This window comes from Poecile atricapillus, chromosome 3 (assembly GCF_030490865.1).
Source record: "Poecile atricapillus isolate bPoeAtr1 chromosome 3, bPoeAtr1.hap1, whole genome shotgun sequence".
NCBI lineage: Eukaryota > Metazoa > Chordata > Aves > Passeriformes > Paridae > Poecile > Poecile atricapillus.
In genome coordinates, this window is record NC_081251.1 from 21,172,741 (window position 1) to 21,196,356 (window position 23,616).

Genomic DNA, 23,616 nt, shown 5'->3' on the forward strand with positions numbered 1-23,616 from the left:
CTTTATAACAGTGTTTGTTTAAGAATATAGTTAATATATAACTGAGTCTAGGGGATTATCTTTAGGTCAGAAATACTTTGGAAAAGTTATTGGGACACTGAAAGATGGACAAGACCTCTGGCCATTAATGACCTGTGAGTAGTAGGTATTTGTTCCATAAGATAACATTTGAGACTATTTAAAGTTTCTGTTTGAATGCAGAAGGGTTCTTAAGCATTTTTGCTCTTTTAGACTTGCATACAGTATTGCCATGAAGTACGTCCTTGTCTCCACTTTTTACTTTATTTTGGAATACAGGAGCTCAGTTCTGAGCTTTCATAGTTCTCTCTACTTATATATTCATTTGGACAATATTGATAGCCTAAAAGTGTGCAGGTTCAAATGTTTTCCTATTATTCACTGAACATGTAGACTATATTTTTTATCTTACAGATGCAAAAGCTTATGAGAGCTGCTAGAGAAGGTACCAAAGATGGACTTGAAAAGACAAAAGCAGCTGTGAAGAAGGGTCGTTCTTTCATTCGGACAAAATCTTTCATTTCTCAAGGTATGTGGCCTTTACAGTGTTTCTCTTTGTTAAATTCTCTAATAATTTCTGAGAAAGAAGATGAATGGCCTAGCAAATTTTTGTAGTGGGAAGTGAGAGCTAGATGCAAGAAATCAGATGTATAAAAAATGTATGGTATAATATTCAGTTCAGACAACAGTATGGTCAATGCATCTTGAGCAGTTTTTTCTGTTTGGGGCAAATACCTGAGTGACCTGAGAAAATGAGGACCACAGAGAAGGGTCGACTTAATAACAAAAAATCCCACCAAGCAGTGTGCCCTAGGTACAGGTAGATGGGAGTATGAAAGTGATGTTAAGTTACTGTCGTGGTGTAACCCCAGTCAGCAGCCAAGCCCCACACAGCCACTCACTCACTCCCCTACCATCAGGACTGGGGAGAGAATTAGAAGGGTAAGAGTGAGAACTTGTGGGTTGAGATAAGGACAGTTTGATAGTGAACATAAAAGTCACACACAAGCAAAGAAAAACAAGGAACCAGTTTACTGCTTCCCAAGGGCAGGCAGGTGCTTATCCATCTCCAGGAGAGCAGGGCCCCGTTACACACAGTAGTTACTTGGGACACAAATGCCATCACTCTAAACATCCCCTCCCCTTACTCCACCTTCCTCCCACTTTATATACTGAGCAGGATGTCATATGGTCTGGAATATCCATTTAGTCAATTTGGGTGATTTGTCCTGGCTGTGTCTCCTCCCACCCTCCCATCCACCCTCAGCACCCTAGCCAGCCTGGCAGTACAAACAGCAGAAAAGGCCTTGGCTCTGTGTAAACCCTATTCACCAATAACAAAAAATCTCTGTATTATCAACCCTGTGTCCAGCACAGATCCAAAATGTAGCTCCATACTAGCCACTGTGAAGAAAATTAATTCTACCCCAGCCAAAACCAGCACAGTTACTAAATCTGCCCTGGTCTTTCCATCAAATAACTCTTGAATGTAAAGAAAATGTGCTTTTAAGACATGGTTTTCAGTGGAGAACTAGTTAGCTATTTTAAAAAGTTCCTCACTGGTAAGGAGTAATGCTTTCTGTGTTTACAAGTGAAAATAGGGGAAAGGACTGTACTGCTTAGTCAGTTTGATGATTTTTGATGAAAGCTGAATTTGGGTTGGGAAAACAAAAAGTGATATAAAATCAAAAAGCCACATAAGTATTTGTATTCTTTCTGTAGTTGAGAGCAAGTGACAGCCCTTTGTCATGAGCCTTGGCAGCAGCTGTCCACAGGTGATTTTTTTGAGAGAGAGGTGGTAGTAAATTCAACTAGTTTCTTTTTCAGATAAGTTTGAGGGATAGTATATCTTTCTGCTCAAGTTTCTGCCCAACTAATTAAATGGTAGTAACTTCAGAGCTTATTAAACTGCAATTTTAGGAAGCTAAAACCACAAGGCAGGAACAAAATATCTTTATTGAGAGACGTAACATAAAGTTACATCCTTCTGAATGGGCCAGGACACATCTTATGTCTCTGTCATGACTTTTGACTGCTTCTCAATTTACTTAATTCACAGACTGAATATAGAAAGGTACAAAAAATGAGGTGATCATTAAGTGTATCCTCAACTTCTTGCCGTTGAACAGATGAAAATGACCTGCAGGGCAGTGTTACAATGGACCTGGCATTACTCCTTATATTTCTAGAGATTAGGTTGCACACACAATATATCTGGGGATGGCTGAATCCCATAACCACTTCCCAAACCAGCAGGGAGCTAGTGAATTTTTTTTTTAACTAAACTCACAAGTTTCTCCCAGCCATCAGGTCTCCTTATTCCCTTATTTCTCTTTTTATTCTAAGACAGTTTCTCATACTGTTCTTTGTCTCCTTTCCTCGTGTCTGGTTGTTTGGCTGGCTGTTTACTGCCACCTATCAGTACACTTCGGTGGTGCTTTTTCAGTAAAATTTTTACCCAGAGAGCCATGCAGAATCTCTCACTCCTTTCTGATGAAAGCAAACATTTTGACTAATTTGGTTACTTCAGGTTAGCTATAGAAGGGTGTATGGAATTTTTTTAGCTGGATCACAATATGGATGTTTTCAGTTTCTTCCCAGGGACCATTTATTTTAAAACTGCTGGCCCTGGAGCTGCAGTGCTTTAACCCAAGTTGTCATGTCCTGCCCTCTGGACAGCCCCATTCTCCTGGCTGAGGAGAGGGAGTAGAAGTCAAGCAAAAGATGCTCAGGCTGTCTCCAGCTGTGGGATATTAGGATGCCTCTGAAAGGTGTTCTGTATTAGAGTGCCTATTGGTGGTAGCATTTATGTGATTGCATAGATGATACAGAAGTGCTGAAAAATTTCTTTTGTTTGGTAATTGAAAATTTATAATTTCTGTGTTTGGACAATAGGTTCTTTGATTTTTTGGCTTGGTTTTGCTTTTTTCTTCTTTCAATCCACATCTAGAAGCTGACATTTTGGTTATTTATTTGTAGATCATAGATCATCTTGTCTGGAAGAAGAAGAGCTAAATTTATTTATTGATGTGGACTGTATGCATACAGAAGCAATTATGACTCCTATGCCTGAAGGATTATCGCAGCAGCAGGTAGTAAGCCTTGGGAAATTTGGTCTTCTGCCTCTCATCTCCCCTTCTGCTCTGCACCAATGGCTCTTAGCTGCCTTTGGTCTTCAAATATATTGGCATTTTTCTTAAGTGGACATCAAATTCAGAACTGAATGAGTAGTTTTTTGAAAATTGGTGGGTGTGCATATAGTTGCATCAATCCTGAATTCGCCCAGAGGTGCAAAATGCTGGTTTCCATTATAAAATTATCTATAAGAACTATATTGTTTCACTACCTAAATACTTAAACTGAATGTGATGGTCATGAGGGAAAAAAAGAAGAGAGTTAAAGTGTTTTTATTGAACCAGAAAACGTTGTTCCATGTGCTCTGGGATTTCAATTTTAAATATAGAGAATATCCTGTATGCTCTTTGAATCTAAAGGTTTTTTGTGGTTAAAATAAAAATAATCCCTAGTAAAGTCAAGTCTACAGAAGAGTTTATTTTGCTGTTCTCCACCTCAAACTGTATAGTCACTGTGGAAATCACTTCAAAAAATACTGGAAACAGCATCAGTTAAGAAGTTTTGGCTGAAAATAAATCCCTTGGGTTCATGTTACTGTGTTGTTATGACTACTAATAACTGTATGAGAGTTTTTAGCTTCTTGGGGTATCAAGTCATGAGTTAGTTGGTCAAGTACCTTAAGAAAATGAGCAAAAAAACAAACTAAGGGGCAATTGAGGAAACTGCTATATATTTTTGGGATTTTTTTGTTGTTGTTTTACCTTTTGCTTGGATGAGGTTTACTTTTCTCTTGTGTTTAGCACAGTGAAGTGATAATCTTACACGAAAGCAACTACCAAACTGTGTTCCATTTATGTAAGGTTTTATTATAATGTGAGATTTCAGCATCAGTCTGAATGCTCTTTCCTTCTTTCCAAATAGGAATTTGAGTTTCTCCACGGTATTTTGTAGAAATAAGTTTACCCTCTTTTGTAAAAAAACCACAGATGCTTGTAGTTTGGAACAAACTGCTAATAGTTGTGTAAATTGTGACAAATAGTGCTCATCTGCCCAGGAGGAGCTGTCCAAGTGGGCAGGCATGCAGTTAGGAAAGCCAAAGCTCAGTTGGAGGTAGTGAGATGTGAGGGGCAACAGTGAAGAGTTTCTGATAACTACATTGGCAAAAAGGAAGCTGAGAAAAACATGATATGCTGCTTAGTGGGGCACAGACCTAGTGATAAAGGGTCAAAACTTTGCCACCTCTGCTTTGGGTTTTACCGGTGAGGCTTGTTCTCAGGACTCAGCCCATGAGCCCGGAGGCAGGTCTGCTGGGATGAAGCCTAGTCTGCAGCTGAGCTGAGGCCATTTGGACATACAGGTGTCTGTAGGACCAGATGGGATGGATATAAGGATGCTGTGGGAAAGGCCTTTCTCAGTCATCTTGGATCACAGTGATCAAAAGACTGGGAAAAAGTGTCACGCTCTTACCCACAAGAAGGAGAATTGAGTCTGGCCTCACCTCAGTCCCAGCAAAAGTGATGGAACACATGCTCTTGGGAGCTATGTCTGCGTTCAGTAGGACGGGAGGGTGAGTGGGGAAAAATCAGCATAGATGGAGCAGAGTCCATTTGTGCATGACCAGCTTGAGCCCCTTTGAGGTGACTGAGCGAAGAGGTGACTGTGATGACTTTATGGGCAGAGAGGAGCAAAGTGTGTCACTTACCTCTGCTTTAACAGGGCTTTCAGCTGTCTTCCGAAGTATTCCTATACTCCTGTAGGTGAGATACAGACTGTATGTGTGGACTAAAAGGTGGGTGGAAATTAGGTGAGGATGCCACGCTCAGTGAGTCTATGGTATAAAGTGCAGTGGGTGGTCAGCATTAGTGCTGTCCCTCAGGAGCAGGCTGAGGCATTTAAAGCCTGTATGAGTATCTGGATGCCAGCTGCATTGCACATCTGGAGGTGATGCCAAACTGGAGGGGTGCAGCAGCTGTGTGGGGGAGTTTGGCACCTGGTCAGCAGGGCTCTGGTGGGCTGAGGTGCACAGAAACACTGGAGCAGCTCGGGGTGGGGGCAGCATAGCCTGGCTGTGAGAAGAGGTCACAGCCCGGGCACCCCAGGCCAGGACCCCCTTCCAGCCCAGCTGCCCTGTCACAGCAGAGCTGCTCTGCGGACATGCTGACTTCGAACAGCAGGTGGCATGATGGCCTCTGTTTAAATCCTGGTGCCTGCGAGGGCTAGGACTTATATCTATTGCAATAACCTGAAGCCACTACTAAGTATTCTTCTTGTGTGTTATAGAGCCTGAAATTTTTATTTCTACAGATGTTTATTCTTTTTAGAAGAATGAACTGTGACAAAAAGTAGGATTAGTATTCTTCACCAGAGCTGCTGATCCGCTGTACCAAATAAGACACTGCTAAATCCATTCTAAACACAGATTAGACGCAACTAATTTTACTGAATATATCTGAAGCAAAGCCTCAGATAATTGTGAGGTCCTCCTTTGAAATGCCAGTCCCAGAGAGAAAATTTTCACATAACGTGCATTTAATAATTCAAAATACAAGTGCAGGCAGTGGTGGTAGAAGAGGCAGGAGTCTGTGGGGTTCTGGAGCAGAAGGGAGCAAGCCTGAGATTTGAGTTTCATGGTCATTTAGGCTAGCTTAAAATAGCAAAATGAGCAGTTTTTACTTCTCTTGTAGTTATGGAAAGTGGTTTGATCCTACCTCTGTGCTGTTTTCTTCCTCATAGTCCCCCTTTGAAACCTCCAGGGAGAGCTGGATTAGGAAATGGATTTGGGTGAAAACAAATCCTTTTAACCAACAAGAAATCCAGTTGATGGCATGAAGCTCAAATTCTAAACCAGATTGGTTCTCCAGTCTTTCCTGTCGTGCCACCCGCATGTACATACTAAGTGCGTTTGAGCTGAATTACAGAAGCAGAAGGTGGAGAAGGAGGTGTAATAAATAGCCTGTAGTTTAACGTGAAATATGGTAGCTTTTCCTTAAACTCTTACAACTCTTGTCAATGCATATAAATATAGATAATATGGGGGTTTTCACTTCTGCATGGTAATGCTCAAAAGAGAATGCTGACTTGGATACTTTCTCAGTGGTACAGTTTATATTGCCTTAACTTTAAAAGGCAATTAGTATTTGCTTGTTTACCCTTCATGTTGCTCCTAATAAATTTATAAAACCTATTAAAAAATAAAATTTAGGACTTATTTTTGAAAAATTGTTGCCTATTTTGTTGTAGCAAATCAGTGAAGTAGTCAACATCATCTTATACCTATGATTGTTTCCATTAATGCCTACATATAGACATTTAAGGTGCATAGGATTATAGAATATCCTGATTTAGAAGATCACTAGGATCACTGAAGTCCATCTCCTGCCTCTGCACAGGGCAGGCCTAAAAATTGCACCAGGTGCCTGAGAGCATTGTTAAATGCCAAAGTCAAAACACAAGTTTCAAAAGTAAAGCTTGGAATTACAACAGTCAGTAAACAATTAAAGATATTGATACAATAATTGTTGTGTTCTTTAAAATAAGTAGTTTTAGAGTAATAGTAAATTTAATTACTTTTGAAAAGGTGTACAGTATTATTTATTGCAATTCCAGTAATGAAATTGCCTTGTATTTCTTTTGTTTTATTAATGTGAGAATTTTATCATCATAATTTCCAACTGAAATATGTTACCTGATTAGAGCTTTGGACAAAACTTTGTTGTTTCCACAGGTTGTGAGAAGGTATATTTTGGGCTCTGTGGTTGACAGTGAGAAGAATTATGTGGACGCTCTCAAAAGAATCTTGGAGGTACCTTAATATGTTTTGCATTTTAAAATTTTGAATATTTGTAAAAGAATCATTAAAGATCATTAAATAATCTGTCATATGACTAATACAGATTTTGCTACAGATGCTTCATGCCAAATGTTCAGTGATTTTGGTGTGTGTGTACTGTTGCATAAGTTTGTGTTTCTATTTACAGAAGTCCATTTTTTTGTTTGTTTAAATCATTTTTTTTTTCCCCACAGCAATATGAGAAGCCCCTTTCAGATATGGAACCAAAACTACTAAGTGAAAGAAAACTTAAAATGGTCTTTTATCGAATTAAGGAAATTCTTCAGTGCCATTCAATGTTTCAGATTGCACTGGCGAGTCGTGTATCTGAGTGGGACTCTGTTGAAATGATCGGTGATGTCTTCGTTGCTTCAGTAAGCAAATGTGTCAGAACAGATAATCTGTTTTTATTTTAGGCTTGTTTTTCCATCTCCATATCTTTCTAACTTAGCTGCTTTATTCTCATGTTCTCCAATGCCTGTGGCAACTGTCAGAGTATGAATGTACTATCCTGATAAGGGAACTGACACCAACACATGTCTTCAGCTCGGTTGGCAGATGTGAAAGGATTGTGAGAAAAGTTATCAGGCTTTGATTAATCTTGCAGACATTTCAGTAAACAGTTTATTTTTATGAGAAATTAAATATTACAAACCTACCAAAATTAAGGTGAGGCTGAGGCTCAGCTTCTCGTAAAAAATGGGTAGTCATACCTATTAGTGTGCAAGTAGAAAGAAACCACAGCAGGTAATGTCCTGAATTCTTGAGTTTGAACTGAGATGGGGCACTGATAAAGAGCATTTATAAAACTCTATCCTATCATATACTTCTGAATGGAAATTTGGAAATGGAATTCAGTAAAAGACAGACTTAGCTGTGCTAATTAACTGCTTTAAATTAGAGAAAACAAGAAGATGCCTTGGTTGATAGAAAGACGTTCACTATGAATGTGGCTCTAACAGGCTGCCTGCCTTCTGGCTTGAATGCTTTGTCTTATTGCCACCCAGGTGCTGGAAATAACCACCTTTTCATGCCTGCTGTAAGAGAGCTGGGATCTGATCACAGTTTACCCAAAATGAAATAGTTACTAAAGATTTGTTTTAAGCAAACCTGCCTTGTTGTGACTGAAGGAAGTTAGGTAGTCTTAATGAGACCAGAAAGAGATGGATAAAATTACCAAGAAGGCAATGGTTGGTGATCTTACCATTCCCATGGTAACACCACACAATCTGTCTGCTTTTGGGTAACTCCTTAATAGCTGAAGTCAGGGTGTGAAGGCCCTGGGGCTTTGCTGATTCACTTAATCTGGAAGACAGGTAGTGAGATGATCCGGGGATCTCAACTGTCACTTTGAATCTCAGTGGATGCCCTTTGACTGCCCATGATCCTCAGGTTTTGCCCCAGTGTTCTAGCCAAGATAAAGCAATTTCTGTAAATACATTTTGTGTAATTCACAGCTGTTATATCCTTCTGTTTCCAGCCTGTCTTCTGCAGAAAGATTATTTTGGGTATTACCAGCATTTCTGTATATCCAACACTAGGCAAAACAAAGCCCTTAGCTCTGAGTAAGTCCCTAACAGCCAGAAGTATTTTGTATTTTTAGTTAGGATTTGCCCTTTTTTCTTTTCAGTTTTCTAAATCTATGGTATTGGATGCATACAGTGAATATGTAAACAACTTCAGTACTGCAGTTGGGATTCTCAAGAAATCTTGTGCCACCAAACCTGCTTTTTTAGACTTCTTAAAGGTTAGTTCATTTAATGTTAAAATAATTGTGCATATGTGATAAATAAGAAAGTATGAGTTGTAACTTGGGAGGAAATTTGACTGCTGATACTGTATGTTGTCTTACTGTTTTTATGGACTTAAGGTCTGTTTTATGGGTTTGATACAAAAAAAACCCAGAGGATGCCCTTCCAGTATTGTATTTTTGGCATAGTAAAGTGCTGTTAGATCTGGGATGTATTTTGAAAGGCACAGTAGTTTTATTGTTATTCAAATCAGTTCATTGGTGTTTGCATTACTTTATTTTGACTAAACATTAGGATTCTTCCATTTCAGGTGAACTTCAAATAGTAGTTCACCATATGAAGCCACTTTTTAATTTGGAATTTATTCAAATTCTAATTTGTTTATTGTGTTGTGAGAAGTAGTGTAGCTGGATTTCCATTCCACAGATTGTGTTTCTAGCTTGGGGTTGAAATTGGTGCTTTTTTTTGCAGAATGCTTACTGCTCTGTTGCATATGATGCTTGTCATAATGTGTATGGAGAGCCTGGCACACACAGTCGAAGTGCTGTGAATCCCTAGAGTTGACACCTTAGAGACTGTACACAGAAAGCAAGGCTTTTGGGCTGTCTGTGACATTCAGTCTGAAAGCTCAGTTTGTCTCATTCCCCAAGCATCCTGAATTGAGTTGTGCCTCTCAGAGCTGGTCACCCTGTCAGGTCTGTTACAGTGGTCCACAAAACACTAAAATTGAGTGCCTAGTGCAACATAGGTTGCCTAGAGAAGGGTGGCAGGGGTTTGTCTTCAGATCTTAAATTAACTAACAACTTTTTGGAGTGTGGACAACTCTGTGCAGGATGATACACTGAAAGCCTTAAGCAGCATGAAGATCAGACTCTCTAGTGAGTGTGTAATGTCATCATACTTCTACTGTTAAAAGTGTATTTTTCCAATAGAGACATAACCCACACCTCTCATCACTGTCAGTGCCACACTGGTTCTGCTTGCAGAAATACAGCCAAACTCTGATGGCAGATGACACTTCTTTACCTTTTTTTATTTGCCCACCAGCAATGAAGATCAAATTCTCTACTGTTTGGAAAAAAATAGATGGTTTTATAGATAACTATGGAAATAAATTGTGAAGCTGATAGTTGTAGCAATAAATAGCAATTTAAGCACAACACCAGTTGAATATAATTTAGATTTGCTTTGTTTTTAATATTGAATATTTCCTCTAATCTTTCTATTTCTGACCATTTCTGGCTTTTTTGTACATGCAAAAGAAATTTGTCTGGTTCTATCTGCCATTCCTGGTAACTGAAATAATGGATTCTAATATTTTGTTTTCCAAATATAAATCAACATTTTTTCCTTCATTTCTTCCAATAAGGAGGATCAAAATTTCTCTTTGCATAGCACTGAGATTATGATGCTTTTTTTAGATTTCCTCTTAAAAACCCATAGGTAGGTTTTTAGATTTGTAGGTGCTGCATTGCTGCTGTGGCTTTAGCCCAGCTGTATTTATTTAAGAAGTATATTTCAATTCAATGGCAGGCCATCATTTTTAATAATGAGGAGTTTTTCTAAGATTTAATGTTTTTAAATTAAATCTTCATAGTAAATGGAATCTTTATAGTGTTCCTTTTATAATTAATGTAAACAGTGTAGAAGAATTTTAAAGAAATGTTTTCCTTTCATTCTGTAACTGGTGGAAATGTGCTCATGGTAGCAAATGTGGCTTTCTTGCATTGCAGCAATGTCAGGAATCAAGCCCTGATCGCATTACACTGTATGGTTTAATGATGAAACCTATCCAACGTTTTCCACAGTTCATTCTACTATTGCAGGTAAATATTGTTTACCAAAGGGAGGCTCCTTTTGCATTTTTGCATAGTTTACCCTTGGGATTACATGGTAGCTGCCTTCTGCTAGAGGATCATGGGGAAATAAAGAGAAAACTTCAGTGTGTTAAGCATGCTGATCTCATAGTCTGGTTGCAGAGACAGGCAGTAAGGGCACTGCAGGAAAGCCTTAGTAAACTAGATTTACTATAGATTACTTGTTAAGTAAAATATAGCTTATAAATAATTTTCTAGTAAAGGTGCTGTTCAAGTATGCTACTTGTTTATATCTGTTTGTTAGCTAGTAATGCTTCAAAACATGATAGGAACTTAGTTGTATTACTTTCCATGGAATTAAAAAATAAGAGGATTAAATTAATGCCTTGGATAGTTTAAAATATGTGTGAGATGTGGGACAGTATGCTCTCTGACTACTTGGCTCACAGGACCTGCTAGAGTATGTTGCAGCTTCCTTCTGACCTGCAGCGTCTTGCTTCTCTTCCCATGGAAACTACAGATTTGACAGGGAGTCCTTGGGTCTCATCGCAACAGGCAGTCAAACTGCAGGAAGGGCACAGTTCCCCAGTAGATATGTGCTCCAGACAAATTTACTCTGTTTGTACCTCCTTCCAGACCACAGCAGATCTACCCCAGTAAGCACTATGTGTTAGCTGTGGTTGCAGATGCTGCAGAGGAGGACAGGCTTTGGGCTGCAGGTCTGGGAATTACTATGGATAAAGGAGCAGAGGTAGTTGTGGGGGAAGCATGTGAGTCAGAAGCCATGGTGAAAGTTTTTGAAGTAGTAGGAACAATCAAGTTTATTATGGCAGGAAGACAGAGTAAATATATAGGGATTTTTAAATGCTGTGGGAGTGGAGACAAAGTATAATTCAAACTGTTCCTACTGTATGCTTACAAAAGAGAAAGACTTGGAGGGGCTGTTGTGACCTTAATGAAGTAATATCTCCTACTTCAGTAGGAGTATGCTGTCCATGTTTTAATGAAGAATAATAACAGTAATAAAGATGATACAATATTATTATGATAGTAAATACCAGAAAATTTTCATTTTAAATCATTGTTTATAGACACATACTTATTATAGTATAATACTGATTGCCAGATTGTTTAATGTTATGTCCCTTCTCTGTAATTTTTTCTTCAAATAAGAATGTATGTAATCCCATTCCATATAGTTTTAAAGAATTACTAAGATATTCCGGAAGTTAAACAACGTGCTGTCTGAACATTCATTAGATGTTTATTGGTCTTATTCTTTAGTAGTACTCAAGTAAAGAACGTAGTTGTAATTGTGCATCCTGTAATCTTTGGAACCTGACTTTGAAAATAAATTTGATTTTTTTTTTTTTCCATATAATTACCCCTCAGGATATGTTGAAGAACACTAATAAAGGACATCCTGACAGATTACCTCTACAGATGGCTCTTACAGAACTTGAGACACTGGCAGAGAAGTTAAATGAAAGGAAAAGGGATGCAGATCAGCGCTGTGAAATAAAACAAATAGCAAAAGCAATGAATGAACGTTACCTGAACAAAGTAAGGAAAGTAGGAAAGTATAATGGAAATGGAAGAGTCAGTTTCTGGGCCTTGAGCAATCTCCACAATAGAGACCAAAGAGACAGCTCTGTTGGTTTTTTCTGTAGAGCTCAACCAGAATGGGGAATTCTAGTGGTAAATGTGAGATGTGACCTACCTCTGGGACTGAACAGGCTCACCACTGTGTGCTGGAATGGGCAATGAACTAGCCTCAGCAGTATTGGTGTTCTGTAGCAGTGTAGCAAATAACATATAGTAAAATCTCATGCACATTTTCTGCATGGAAAAATTAAACTTTTAATTTTTCCTAGAAGTGAGGAATTACTCTTGTGTAAAGAAAGGAACCACATCCTTATACAGCAGTGCTTCCAACTATGAAGCATTTCAGGGTGTGCTATTGAATGGGTCCAACATCTCCCTTGTTTTAAGGAAAATATCAGTCTATTTCATTCATATATTTATATTGTACAATAGAAATGTCTGGAAAGAACTCTAGAGGACATTCAGTAAGAAGGAAGTAATAATCATTTTTATTTGAATTTATTAGTAGCTATCTGTACTGTGGATATATGTATGATTGTTTTATTTGTATCATAAATGATTCCTTCTTTCCTGTGAAGTGGGGCATAAATGCTTCAATTACTGATTTTGTCAAGTTACAGGTTGTTATCCTGGGGACTTCTGAGATAAAGTAGTGGCGATGTGCTGAAGGAATGGGATTGTTTTTGGTGATACATAAAAGCACATCTTTTAGGAAAGTAATAATCAACCAGAAAACACTTCTTTTAAGCTATTTACCAGGAATGAAATACTGAATTTATTGTCATACTGGAACAGTATTTCAATTCTAAGTGCATTAGAAGGTGGAATCAGACATTTTACTTTCTTTTCTAGTTGTCATAATCCTGCTTCTTGAAGCAGCTCTTAATCATCTGCAAATAGTTCCAAGATACAGAATCTGCTTTTGAAGAGGTGGCCCAGGTTACCTTTTGTCAGCTGATATTGACTGTAAGGTTTTGTGTGTTATGCAGTGGAGGATTCATTGATATATACATGAGTAGTCACTCCAAATCTCACAGAGTCCCACAGACCTTGTGTGTTAATATCACAGAATCAGCTGAGTTTGAAGGGACCCACACCATAGAGTCCAGCTCCCATCCCTGCACAAGATGACCCCCGAGAATAACACCAAGTGCCTGACATTGTATTGTCCAAATGCTTTCTGAAGTGTATCAGGCTTGGTGCTGTGACCGCTACCCTGGGGAGCCTGTTCCAGTGCCCAGCCACCTTCTGGGTGAAGAACAAGGAAGTTGTAACTGCAGTGAGGTCTCCCCTCAGTCTTCTTTTCTCCAGACTGAGCAGACCAAGTGACCTCAATCACTCTTCATACAGTTTCCCCTCAAGGCCCTTCACCGTCCTTGAGGCCCTCTTTTGGACACTCTAATAGCTTCATATCTTTCTTACATTGTGGCAGCCAGAATTGCACAAAATATTCAGGTGAGGCCAGTGCAGAGCAGGACATTCCCTTCCCTTGCCTGGGTGGCAGTGCTGGGCCTGATGCCCCCCGGGACATGGCTGGCCCTCCTGAGTCTGTATATTTGCATATACAGTTTTGGAACAGTGCCAGCCAGGGTAAAATAGGTGGTGAAAGGAGGTGGTTGATTAGAAAACTAGTAAGTTTTGGACCATTTTACTCTGTTGGACACTATGGAGGTGTGTTTGACATGTAAGGGACTAGTACACACTTGCACACAGTGGCTGATCCTCAGCCCTTGAAGACAAATGTCGGAAGCAATTTACATGCCAAGGATCTCTTGGAAATGGCATCTTCTCCACAGTCTGTGACACCCTGCCAGCTGCACTCCTCAGCTGTGTGAGCCCAGGGGACAGAGCAGGCTGAACACTTCCTCTTCACACTCTGGCCTCCATTCTGGGCAGCTAGAATCAAGTGTAGGTCTTCAGTGGACGATGAGAGAAGGGACTAAGGAAGGAAATCAGAGAAATTGTGGAAGGAAGCATTTTTTTGGCCAAGAAACCTTTATCAGTGTGGAAGATTCCCAGAGCAACCATTGTCTACGTTAAGATGCAAAGCCCTTTAAGTCCACATGGGCACCAGAAGTTACTGCTTCTCTAAATCAAAACCAGATTAATAAAGAGACCTAATTCCCTTGGCAAATCCACCTGCAATCACTTGTGCTAGGATGGCAAGTGATAACCCATTGTTTTTGTATTTTATGTGCTGATGTTGGATGTAAAGTGTATAATATACAATGCTGGTTGTTTTCAAAATCCAGCTACTCAGCAGTGGAAACAGATACCTCATACGGACTGATGACATGGTTGAGACAGTTTATAATGACAAAGGAGAAATTACCAAAACCAAAGAACGGCGACTTTTCATGTTAAATGATGTGCTGATGTGTGCAACAGTAAATATTCGGTAAGATTTAATTTGTATCTTTTAGATGATGGTTTGAACTTCAGATGGAAATTGCCTTTGTGTTGTTGTATTTGCTGTGGCTAATGGTTTCTAGGAGTAGTCATACTAAATGGATAACTAGCTTTGTTGTACTCCTCCAAATTGCTGGCTGATATTTGGAAGTTCTATAGTAAATTTGTAGGAAAATTTTATCAGTTGGAGATTACAGAAAGAAATGCTCTGTAGTGTTTGTGTATTAGTGCTTAGTGGAATACAGGAATGTCAAGGTAAGACTTTTTTCTCCTCTTCCTTAAATTCAAACTCTAACACATACAGATTGTAACTTGACACAACTTGTAAATGTAATCCAACCCTCTGCAAAACAAACAAACAACCTCCAACAAACAAACAAACCAAAACCCATTAGTTAATGGTTAAGTTAATACAGGTTGCCAGAACACACCTGGAACTCACTAACAAAGTTCCAGATGGGGAAGGGTTGTTCTCTCTGAGACCAAACATTGAAGGATTAAAGGTGAAATGCTTTGAAAAAAGCATTTTTTCAGTTCCTTCTGTGCTTTTGTTTGCTGTAATTATTACTGTTACTAAGTGTCTGTGTATGCCAAGGTTGTGTTTACACTCATATGTTGCTTGTATCATAAATTGTTTTATGTGGTGGTACCTTCTGACAAAGAAAATGTGGATCATTAAAATCTTCCAAGAACAGCTTTTCTTAAGTATGAGTCGATACATTAATTCATTACTTACATATGAGTCCTGTACATATATTTCTAAGTGTGTGATTGTTTGGTCTCATGATAGTGAGTGGGAAGTGCCATGTAATAATTACACTTCAGAAAACTAACAAGTTCATGTCAATCATCCTGCGATCCTTACCTCTATAAATTCTTTACTTTCTTCCTAACACTTGGATATTGTTTTTTAACTGTTCATATTTTATCTTCTTTCATACCAGTAAAGTCTTGGATTTTCTGTGTTTGTACTTGAAGCAGCAAAGTGCAGTCTGTTTTTGTTTTCCATGTTAAAAGTTCATGATCCTGCCAAGTCTGACCCTCAAGGGTCGTGTCCTTTGTAAAAGTAAGTAAGTATCTTTTGCAAGCCATAGAAAATTCCTCTGCAACTAGTGTACCCTAGGCACCTGGGATGTTTGAGTATTCCTGTTTTGCAAAAGAGAGATATTTTTACAGATGACACAACCCTCAGGTCTTTCTTTTCACACAGTCTAGATGACACCAGCAGGAACTGGTGGCCTAACTCTGTAGTAACAGCAGTTGGATGGGATAGATGCTATCCCTAGTGGCTGAACAAATGGGTCCTATTTTTTTTTTTTTTTTCTTCTGAGCTAGGTCAAGAATTTATAAATATTTACTTAACTTGTGGCAGTTGTGCGCTTTGTTCATACTTGTTTCCTCATTGAAACAAAAGTCTGTGTTGCAAATAGGTAGCTGACTAGCTGAACTTCAGCATTTAGTTACTGTTCTCAGTAAATGCATTTTGCTGGTTTCTCTCAAGCATTTGACTACTGGATTTCAGTCATACTTTCTGTGAAGTAAACCTTTTTTGTTCACTTTAACATTTCTTTTGTCCTTTGTAATAAATGTTTGTTACTAGTTCTTGAATGGGAATAAGAGAATGACATAAACAAAGTAAAATTAGTATTAATGTCATTTCTATTCCTAATGAGCTTCCTCAGTGTGCTCTTTCCTCTGAAATGCCTCTTGTGGTACACACTTCTTAAGCAGCAGCTCAGGCATTACTCTTGGAAGCTGCAGCAGTTGCAGAGGCTTGCTGTACAGAACAGTCTGGGCTGTGGGGCTTGGCAGAAATGTTGGCTTGTCAGCCCTTCAGAGGTTATGTTGTCCTTCCTGTTGCCAGTAGTCATTCAAAGGTCCCATCATCTGTACTCTCCTAAACATAACAGTTAGGGCCCAAAAAGAAGTGTTTCAAAAAAATAAGAAAAATGTGGAGCCAAAGTATAATCCCAAGCACTTGTATTAGGATTTCAGAATGCACATTGATCTTAAAAGACGGTAATTTATGTTTTGGTATAGAAACGTAAGAATTGGTTTTGGCAGTCCTGTGGTGTTTGTAGACCATATTATCTGAACCTGCATGGCTGCTCTTTGCATGCCAGGAAAGGTCAGTCATGAAAGTCAGCCTGATGCGTGTATTTCTTTCAAGTTGTGCACTGTACTCAAGCTGCTAAACAGTAGATTTTAGAGGCCAAAATAATAAATAGTATGCCATGAAACACACTTGCTTGTCACAGCAGTAATTTGTGCATCTTCCAGCTCTTCCTATGAAAGCAGTGGCACTGTGACAACTGGCCAGAGGTATTTACTGAAGTGGAGCGTACCGCTGGGACAAGTGGACGTCATAGAGTATGGCAGCAGTGAGGGCCAAGGAGACAACTGCAGGTTCCCACCCCAGCTCCCTGCTGAAAATGTCATCATTAACTCTAAGCCAAGTAAGTGACAAGTAATATTACTGACTTTTACAAACTACTTTGTTAAAATCTGTATTTGAAATTCAATGGGCTACTGAAAACAAAGGAAAGCATTCTGTCCATGAAGATTTCTGTAACTTGAAGGGTAGTAGAGCCTTTTTCTTTGGAAACTGAGAGTGCATAAAGTGACAGCCAGATTCCTGCCTTGCAACATGAATTACTTGTATTTGTTGTAGTTTAGAATTTTATGCATGAATGAGCAAGGAATTCTAAAGCATGAGAGCATGGAGACATGCAAAAATGTGGATTTGGTGTGGTGTGCCAGTGGTCTCGTGGTCACTGGTTCTGCCTCTATTCTTTATCCCATAGTTAGAGCAAAGATGAACAAGCCACCCTGTTGTTATAATTAAGAATCTGAACACAAGTGGTTATTGCATGGTAGAATTTACTTCTATCAAACCTATGAAATCTTGCCCTTCAAATTAGTTTTTCAGAAAAAAAACCTTAATGAATGTTTTTGAAACGATATATTAATAGGGAATTTCCTCCTAACCTCTCTCCAAAAATGACCTCAAGCTCTGAAGTTTACAAATTCTTCTGTGCTACTTAATCCCCCCTACAAGTCTGCCACTGCCTTCAAGAGAAATATGAGTTTTAAGACTTTGTTAGTCTTTCATACATAAGGAGTTATTTTTATAGCCTATTTTTTGCCTAAATATGGTAATACTAAATGGGTCTAATATCTCTAGATTGTAATTTGATTCCTATTCATGGATTATAATTAATATTGATTTCAGTGCTAGCTCTAGGCATTATTTCACACTACATTTATTTAATATTGCACCCTTGGCTTCCCACATGAATTTTCCCACAGTTGTGCTATAAGGAGGCATAAATGCTGCAACATCAGAGTGTAGCATTTACACTATACATCCCCCTGTACTCTCCAGGATGGTTCTTGTCAAGTGTTCTTGCTCCTCCCTTTGTAAATAGATACAGAAAATTTTATGGGCACTTATGTCTTTATTTCAAGGATTACTTAATGCCTGTAACTTCTTTTAAGCAATAATGGACTACTTAGAGAATGAGATTAAAGCCTTTATCTTATCATTTACCAGCTGCTGTATGCATAACCTTGAGAGGACTATATAAAGAAGTGCATTTCTTAGAATTGGGGGTCCCTTTTGTAGGTGAGTGTGGGAGGAACAGATTCTTGAATATTCCTACTCTGATTTTGTGCAGCAATTTCACAGCTGATAAGACCAAATCCTTGCATGTCAGCATGCGTATATGGGGAAGAAAAGCATGAGGGGAGAGACAAAAACTTCTTACTGAACAGTCATGTAGAACTTACTTGAACCTCTTGGCTTTTGAGGTTTTTCAGCTTTATCATGTTTGGTGACAATATCATAAAAAAAAAAAAAAAAGAAATTACGTGGTAGATCATTTGTAAATCAACCTTCAGGTTAAATGGTAAAATGCGAGCTGAACTAATTTTTGTCTTTGTAAGCTCTGTTTTATTAATTCAGTCTTCTAATAAAAAGGATCAAAAGATCAGTAATAAAAAGGATTTGAAGGATACTGGGTACACTGAAAAAATCCTCCCTCTGGTTTAATGAAACTTTTCTGCCAAATGATCCAGCTAAAATGAATATAAGCAATCATGAAAGAAGATCATCATAGCCTTGTCTTTGCACATACTACTGTGTTTGCACTAGCTGTTACACTGAATGCAGAATTGTTTGAACTGGCCTTTACAGACAAGTTTGAATACACACCTAATTGTGTTAGTTTTTCTGTAGAGTTGTCTTCTTAGTTCCAATTTAAGTTGGCTGCTAAAGATTACAGAAGCTCAGAAAGTACAGCCTTCCTGCAGAGTGACAGACTGGTAAGACTGTGTACTGGTTCAGTGTCGCTGAACCAGACAGTTACTTAAGCAAGGAAACATCAACTTGAGCCGTATGTCTAATGGCAGAAAGGGGAAATGAACCAGACCCATCTGTACTCTATATCCATGCAGTGATGAGCATTGAAAAAAACAGTGAACTGAAAAATCAGGTTAGTATGCTTATGGCTGGGTTTTAATGTCATCTTTTTCTTTCACAGATTTATAGTTTGTAACTGAGAGCAAAGCTCAGCATTGCTAAGCCATGGCTGTTCCCCTTTCTCATTCAGACTTCCAGGGATACATTTGTACTCTGTTTCCACTTGATCATCTTCTTGATCTCTTTGGGGTTTATTTACTGTCAAATATAGTAGTGACATGATGCTGAAGTGCAGAAATTATTCCTCTCTTCCAAGTTTCCTTCTGTTTGATGCAGTCACTTTGTGTTGGCCTCTGAGTGTTGCCAGGGAAACAGGGAGGGATGTTTGATGGGCTGCAGCGTGCACTTGTTTCTGTCAACGTCTTGCTCAGTGGAACTGCAGCTCTTTTCAGAAATGGAGATAGTGCTGCTGTGATTGCTATTAACATTAAAGCAGGGAGTTTTTGCAGGTTTGTCTAATGAGAGATACAGAACTGAAGAGGAAAAAAAAAAGTCAGCTTTATGATCCCTCTAAGGCACAGCAATTGTAATACAATATCCAGAGTAAGCAAAACTAATATTAAGTGGCATATCAACTCCAGCACTGGTGATAAGATTTTAGAAAGAATTATGTGGCATGACTTGCTGATTGAACCAGCTTTCATCTCAATGCAATATATAAACATTAATAATGTAAGTCTTTATTTTAAAGTTAATGTTATTGAAGACAATACTGTGCACTAAAGGAGATTTATTATGTTTATAAACTGTCACTGATATATGCAAACAGAAGACCAAAGATTTTAAATTAATCTAGTGCCAAAAATCTGTTCCTCTGAGCAAATGGGGTGACATTAAATAGTTCACTTTGTTAAGCAGGCATAAATTTCTATCTAGTGGATTAGGGAAGGATAAATGTAGGTGTTACATGCTTGTCTCACCCATGCAGGATGAGATTCTTCTCCTTGCCTTTTGTATTTTTTATAGCTGTTATAGGATTTGCCATCCACTTCCTATAAACCTTGTTCTGTGTTGCCAGGGATCTCATCCACATCATGACACAGAGTAGTAAAATTAGTAGAAACCCAGCTGGTGTGTATGAAGGAGGGAGGTGAGCTCCACACAGTGCCATTTCCACATGAGTTGTTACAGTCTGGTGGGAACTCCTCTGTCAGCTCAGCCACTTTACAACTGGCTGCAGACCTGTCTTGGGATCCCTGCAGTACTTTCATTGTTTAAATGCCTTCACATGTGTACTTTCATTGTCTGTTTATATCAGCGCTTGTCTTTTTGCATCCAGTTTCTCTCTCACCCTTTGTGCCCATGCAGGTGCATTGCAGAGGTCCTGTGTCACCCCTCTCCCTCCTTAGGAGGGCAGGGGCTTCCAGGTCCATGCTGTTCTCAGCCTTTCTCTTTGGGCTTTGTGAGAGAAAGGGCCATGGCACTTCTTTTCTTTCACTCTCAAGTCTTTGCTTACATCATTTGTCTTCCTCATGGAACAGAGCCAGGAGCTGCAGTCAGTACATAGTCCAGGAAGACCCCTGACCATTATCCCAGATACTGTGACACTGGGGGCTGTGGGGTCCACTCTAATGAGCATATCAGGGCTCCAGTGTTTCTCTCTCATGTTCCCTGCTGCTTTAATCTCTGACACAGTACAACTGCTTCTGTCAGAAGGAAACATATTTATGGCCTTTTATATCTGAAATTCCCTGTGCGGTCAGGATTAGCTGGAGCTTAATATAATCTTGAAGCCACGCTCTCAATGTATGAACTACTTCTCACAGTCTCAGAGGCTTTACATTTCCTTGGTGGTTTTGCATTATTTTGCATAATTTTATTCACAAATGGTATAGCACTATGAATTCAATACCTTACTCACTACTTGAAGTTGCAAGCTGTTGATTTTATCTTGCTATTCCTCAAGATCAGTGAATAAGCAGTTTCGTGGTTAGATGGTAGTTTTTATGCAACCTATTTCTTCAGTGTTTAGATCTGGTATAATGAGAAAGACAGGTCTCACCATTCATGTAATTACCAATTGAAAGGTATTAGCAACTGACAGTGAGGTAAAGCATGTTAAAAATGCTTTTTCAGAATTGGGACTTGTGAAATTTGTTTCCCAGCTCTACTCTATGTGCTGGGTGTTGTGTAGTATTTGGTTCTGTGATTAGGACCTGAAGAACTCCCCCTCACTCCTCATGCCAGTGAGAATAGTTAATTTAATACATTAATTTCAGAGACTCAGATTATCCATTTCAATAATTAAGAACATAAATTATGTTTAGATGTTTACATGATTAAAGTATGATTAGACTGAACAGTGTCATTTCATGTTTATGATAAAGCTCTTCATGGTGATTGATGATGGAGAGTGCTGACTATATCCTGACTGCTTGCTTACACCATGTCTGAACTGAATAGTTTGCATTCTAGTAAACTCAAGGTGTTTATTGCTTATCACCCAATACTATGTGTGTGCTTGTGCTGCTTCTTTCCACGCTAGGTTACTAAGCCTAAATTAGGGCTGTACTGCAAAGACACATGTGAGCTTTTCATTGATGGCTACCAATTAAACTCTTGTTCTCTGACATAATTCCTGACTTCCCATTTGCTTAAATTTCCAAACCTGGAGACTGATGCCACTCAAAAACTTGTAGTAGTTTGGACCTGAGATTGTGGTATAATCTCAGGAGACCTACTGAGTTGACTTACTGTGGCTCAGATTTTTTGGGTGCATGCAACTGTGGAGATCAGGAGATGGATTTAGTGTGAAAGAGCAAGCCAGGTGAGGGCAGAAAGTCTGCTTTTCTGTGATGAACTTTAAATTGACCCATGGACTTGTTTAGGTCATAAGCCAGGATTGTGGACATTTTTTTTATCACTATTTCAGTCAAATTCCAATTGGCTGTTCACAAACTCTCATAAAGGAGAAACAAGACAACTGAACCTGCACCACATGCTTCTCTGATGCATCTGTGGAAACAGGAACAGTATGAGTGAGCAAGTGAAGACACAAATATGAGGAAGGTGGTGATATAGGGGCTGTCAGGGACTTTGCTTTTATAACACAGCATGCAGGAAATCAGTAGTTCAGCATCTAAGAACCTCATCTGTGTTGTAACTGGCTTTAACACTCACACAGAATTTCCAGGAAGGGTGTGTATCAGAGGTATGGATGTGCCTCTGGTGTATAACAGGTGCTCAGATGTGTAAAATTCTGTGAAAGATAAAGATTTAGTACAGAAGGGCGCCCCCATCACCAGCCCTCTAGAGAAAGCTAGGTGCTCTGTGATAAGGGATTCTGCAAAGGGAAAGGAAATAATACTTTATATAACATCACTATCAACTGCTAAATGAATTAGTGTTTCTGGTATTTCCAATATTCATAATCTTTTTGCCAGCTTTGTTTATTAGTTGCTGCAATAGATAGTTTATAATAATAATGCTTATAATAATGGCACGTAAAGATTTCCTTTTCTGTTTGTACTGAGAAAGGTAGTTCCACTAGACCTGTGAAAGAAGAATGCTGTTTCTCACTTTGAAAAGTTCTCTTCCACCAAGAAGCTGTAAAGCATTGGTGTGTTTTGCCACACCGAACCAGTGTATCTATAGTGTATCTATAGGAGCAGGATTCAGTACCAAGTATAGGGGAAGAATTCCTCAACCACTGTGATCTTGGGCCTTAATAATTTCTGGTTTTTCTTCTTTATATTAATTATCAAGATCTTCAGTGTACAGGAAACTATTTTACTTCAGGTAAACATTGTCCTTCACAGTCTCCATTCTTGTCCTAAGGGTGGGCATTTTAAATTAAGCAGTGGGATGCTGTCTGGCTATTATTACTTCAGGAAAAAAAAAAAATCAACAAAACTTTTCTAGGACAATCAAAGAAAAATTTAAAGAATTGAACAGTTCTGTCTACACTTAAATGGTGGATTTAAATATATTACTTCTGCATCATCATAGTTTAACATAGGTTAACAATAGTTTAAAGAGTATAGGTTAACATGGTTTAAAATAGGTTAACAATCTCATATCTGTCCAGTTTATTATGAACCAATCAGGAATTCATCTGGTATCATAATACTTCGTGTTCCAGAATACTGTGCAAGCTTCTCAGGTTTAAATGTAGTTGAAATGTTGTGTAAGAGCCTGTTTTTTTTGTTATTTGTTCCAAGTGTGTAATCCTATACAAGTACCAGTTTGTTATGCCTTCCTCAGGCATAGCAGCTTTTAAAGTTACCTCCCACATACGTAACTTCTTCCCCCATCCCAGGTGATTTTTATGCTCTGTAAGAGGGTTGAAACTTGCCCAAATCTCTTCCTTTCATAACATTTGGTGTTTCAGTGTGCTGCCTGGATGCACACAGATGGCTCAGTGGGAGGAAGCAATACAAGTGTGCTCAGCCTCAAAGGCCAGATTGCAAATGGCAAGACAAATTTGGGATATACCAAGCTTTCAGAGTGGTCTTCAAATCTGGCATGTTCTTCAAGTGTATCATTAATTGTGCATTACCCCTCAGTAGTCAGGAAAAGAGCCTTTCTCAGATTCAGTTGTGGTTTTTGCATTTAAGCATTCATGATCTTCCATTTTGTGCCACACTAGCATGACTTCAGGGCTCTGTGTCTCTCAGAAGCAAAGTAATCTTT

At 38.8% G+C, this 23,616-nt stretch overlaps 1 protein-coding gene across 2 annotated transcripts in view; it reads left to right on the forward strand.

Moving 5' to 3' along the window:
- ARHGEF10 (Rho guanine nucleotide exchange factor 10) overlaps positions 1-23,616 on the forward strand; it is a 108,359-nt gene that overhangs the window by 42,038 nt on the left and 42,705 nt on the right. For both annotated transcript variants that reach the window (XM_058835975.1, XM_058835974.1), the window contains 9 exons: positions 433-547; positions 2,998-3,110; positions 6,818-6,895; positions 7,117-7,296; positions 8,553-8,669; positions 10,407-10,499; positions 11,883-12,053; positions 14,348-14,493; positions 16,785-16,960. In XM_058835975.1, coding sequence (XP_058691958.1) covers positions 433-547; positions 2,998-3,110; positions 6,818-6,895; positions 7,117-7,296; positions 8,553-8,669; positions 10,407-10,499; positions 11,883-12,053; positions 14,348-14,493; positions 16,785-16,960 — 1,189 coding nt within the window. The remainder of the gene's footprint in view (positions 1-432; positions 548-2,997; positions 3,111-6,817; positions 6,896-7,116; positions 7,297-8,552; positions 8,670-10,406; positions 10,500-11,882; positions 12,054-14,347; positions 14,494-16,784; positions 16,961-23,616) is intronic.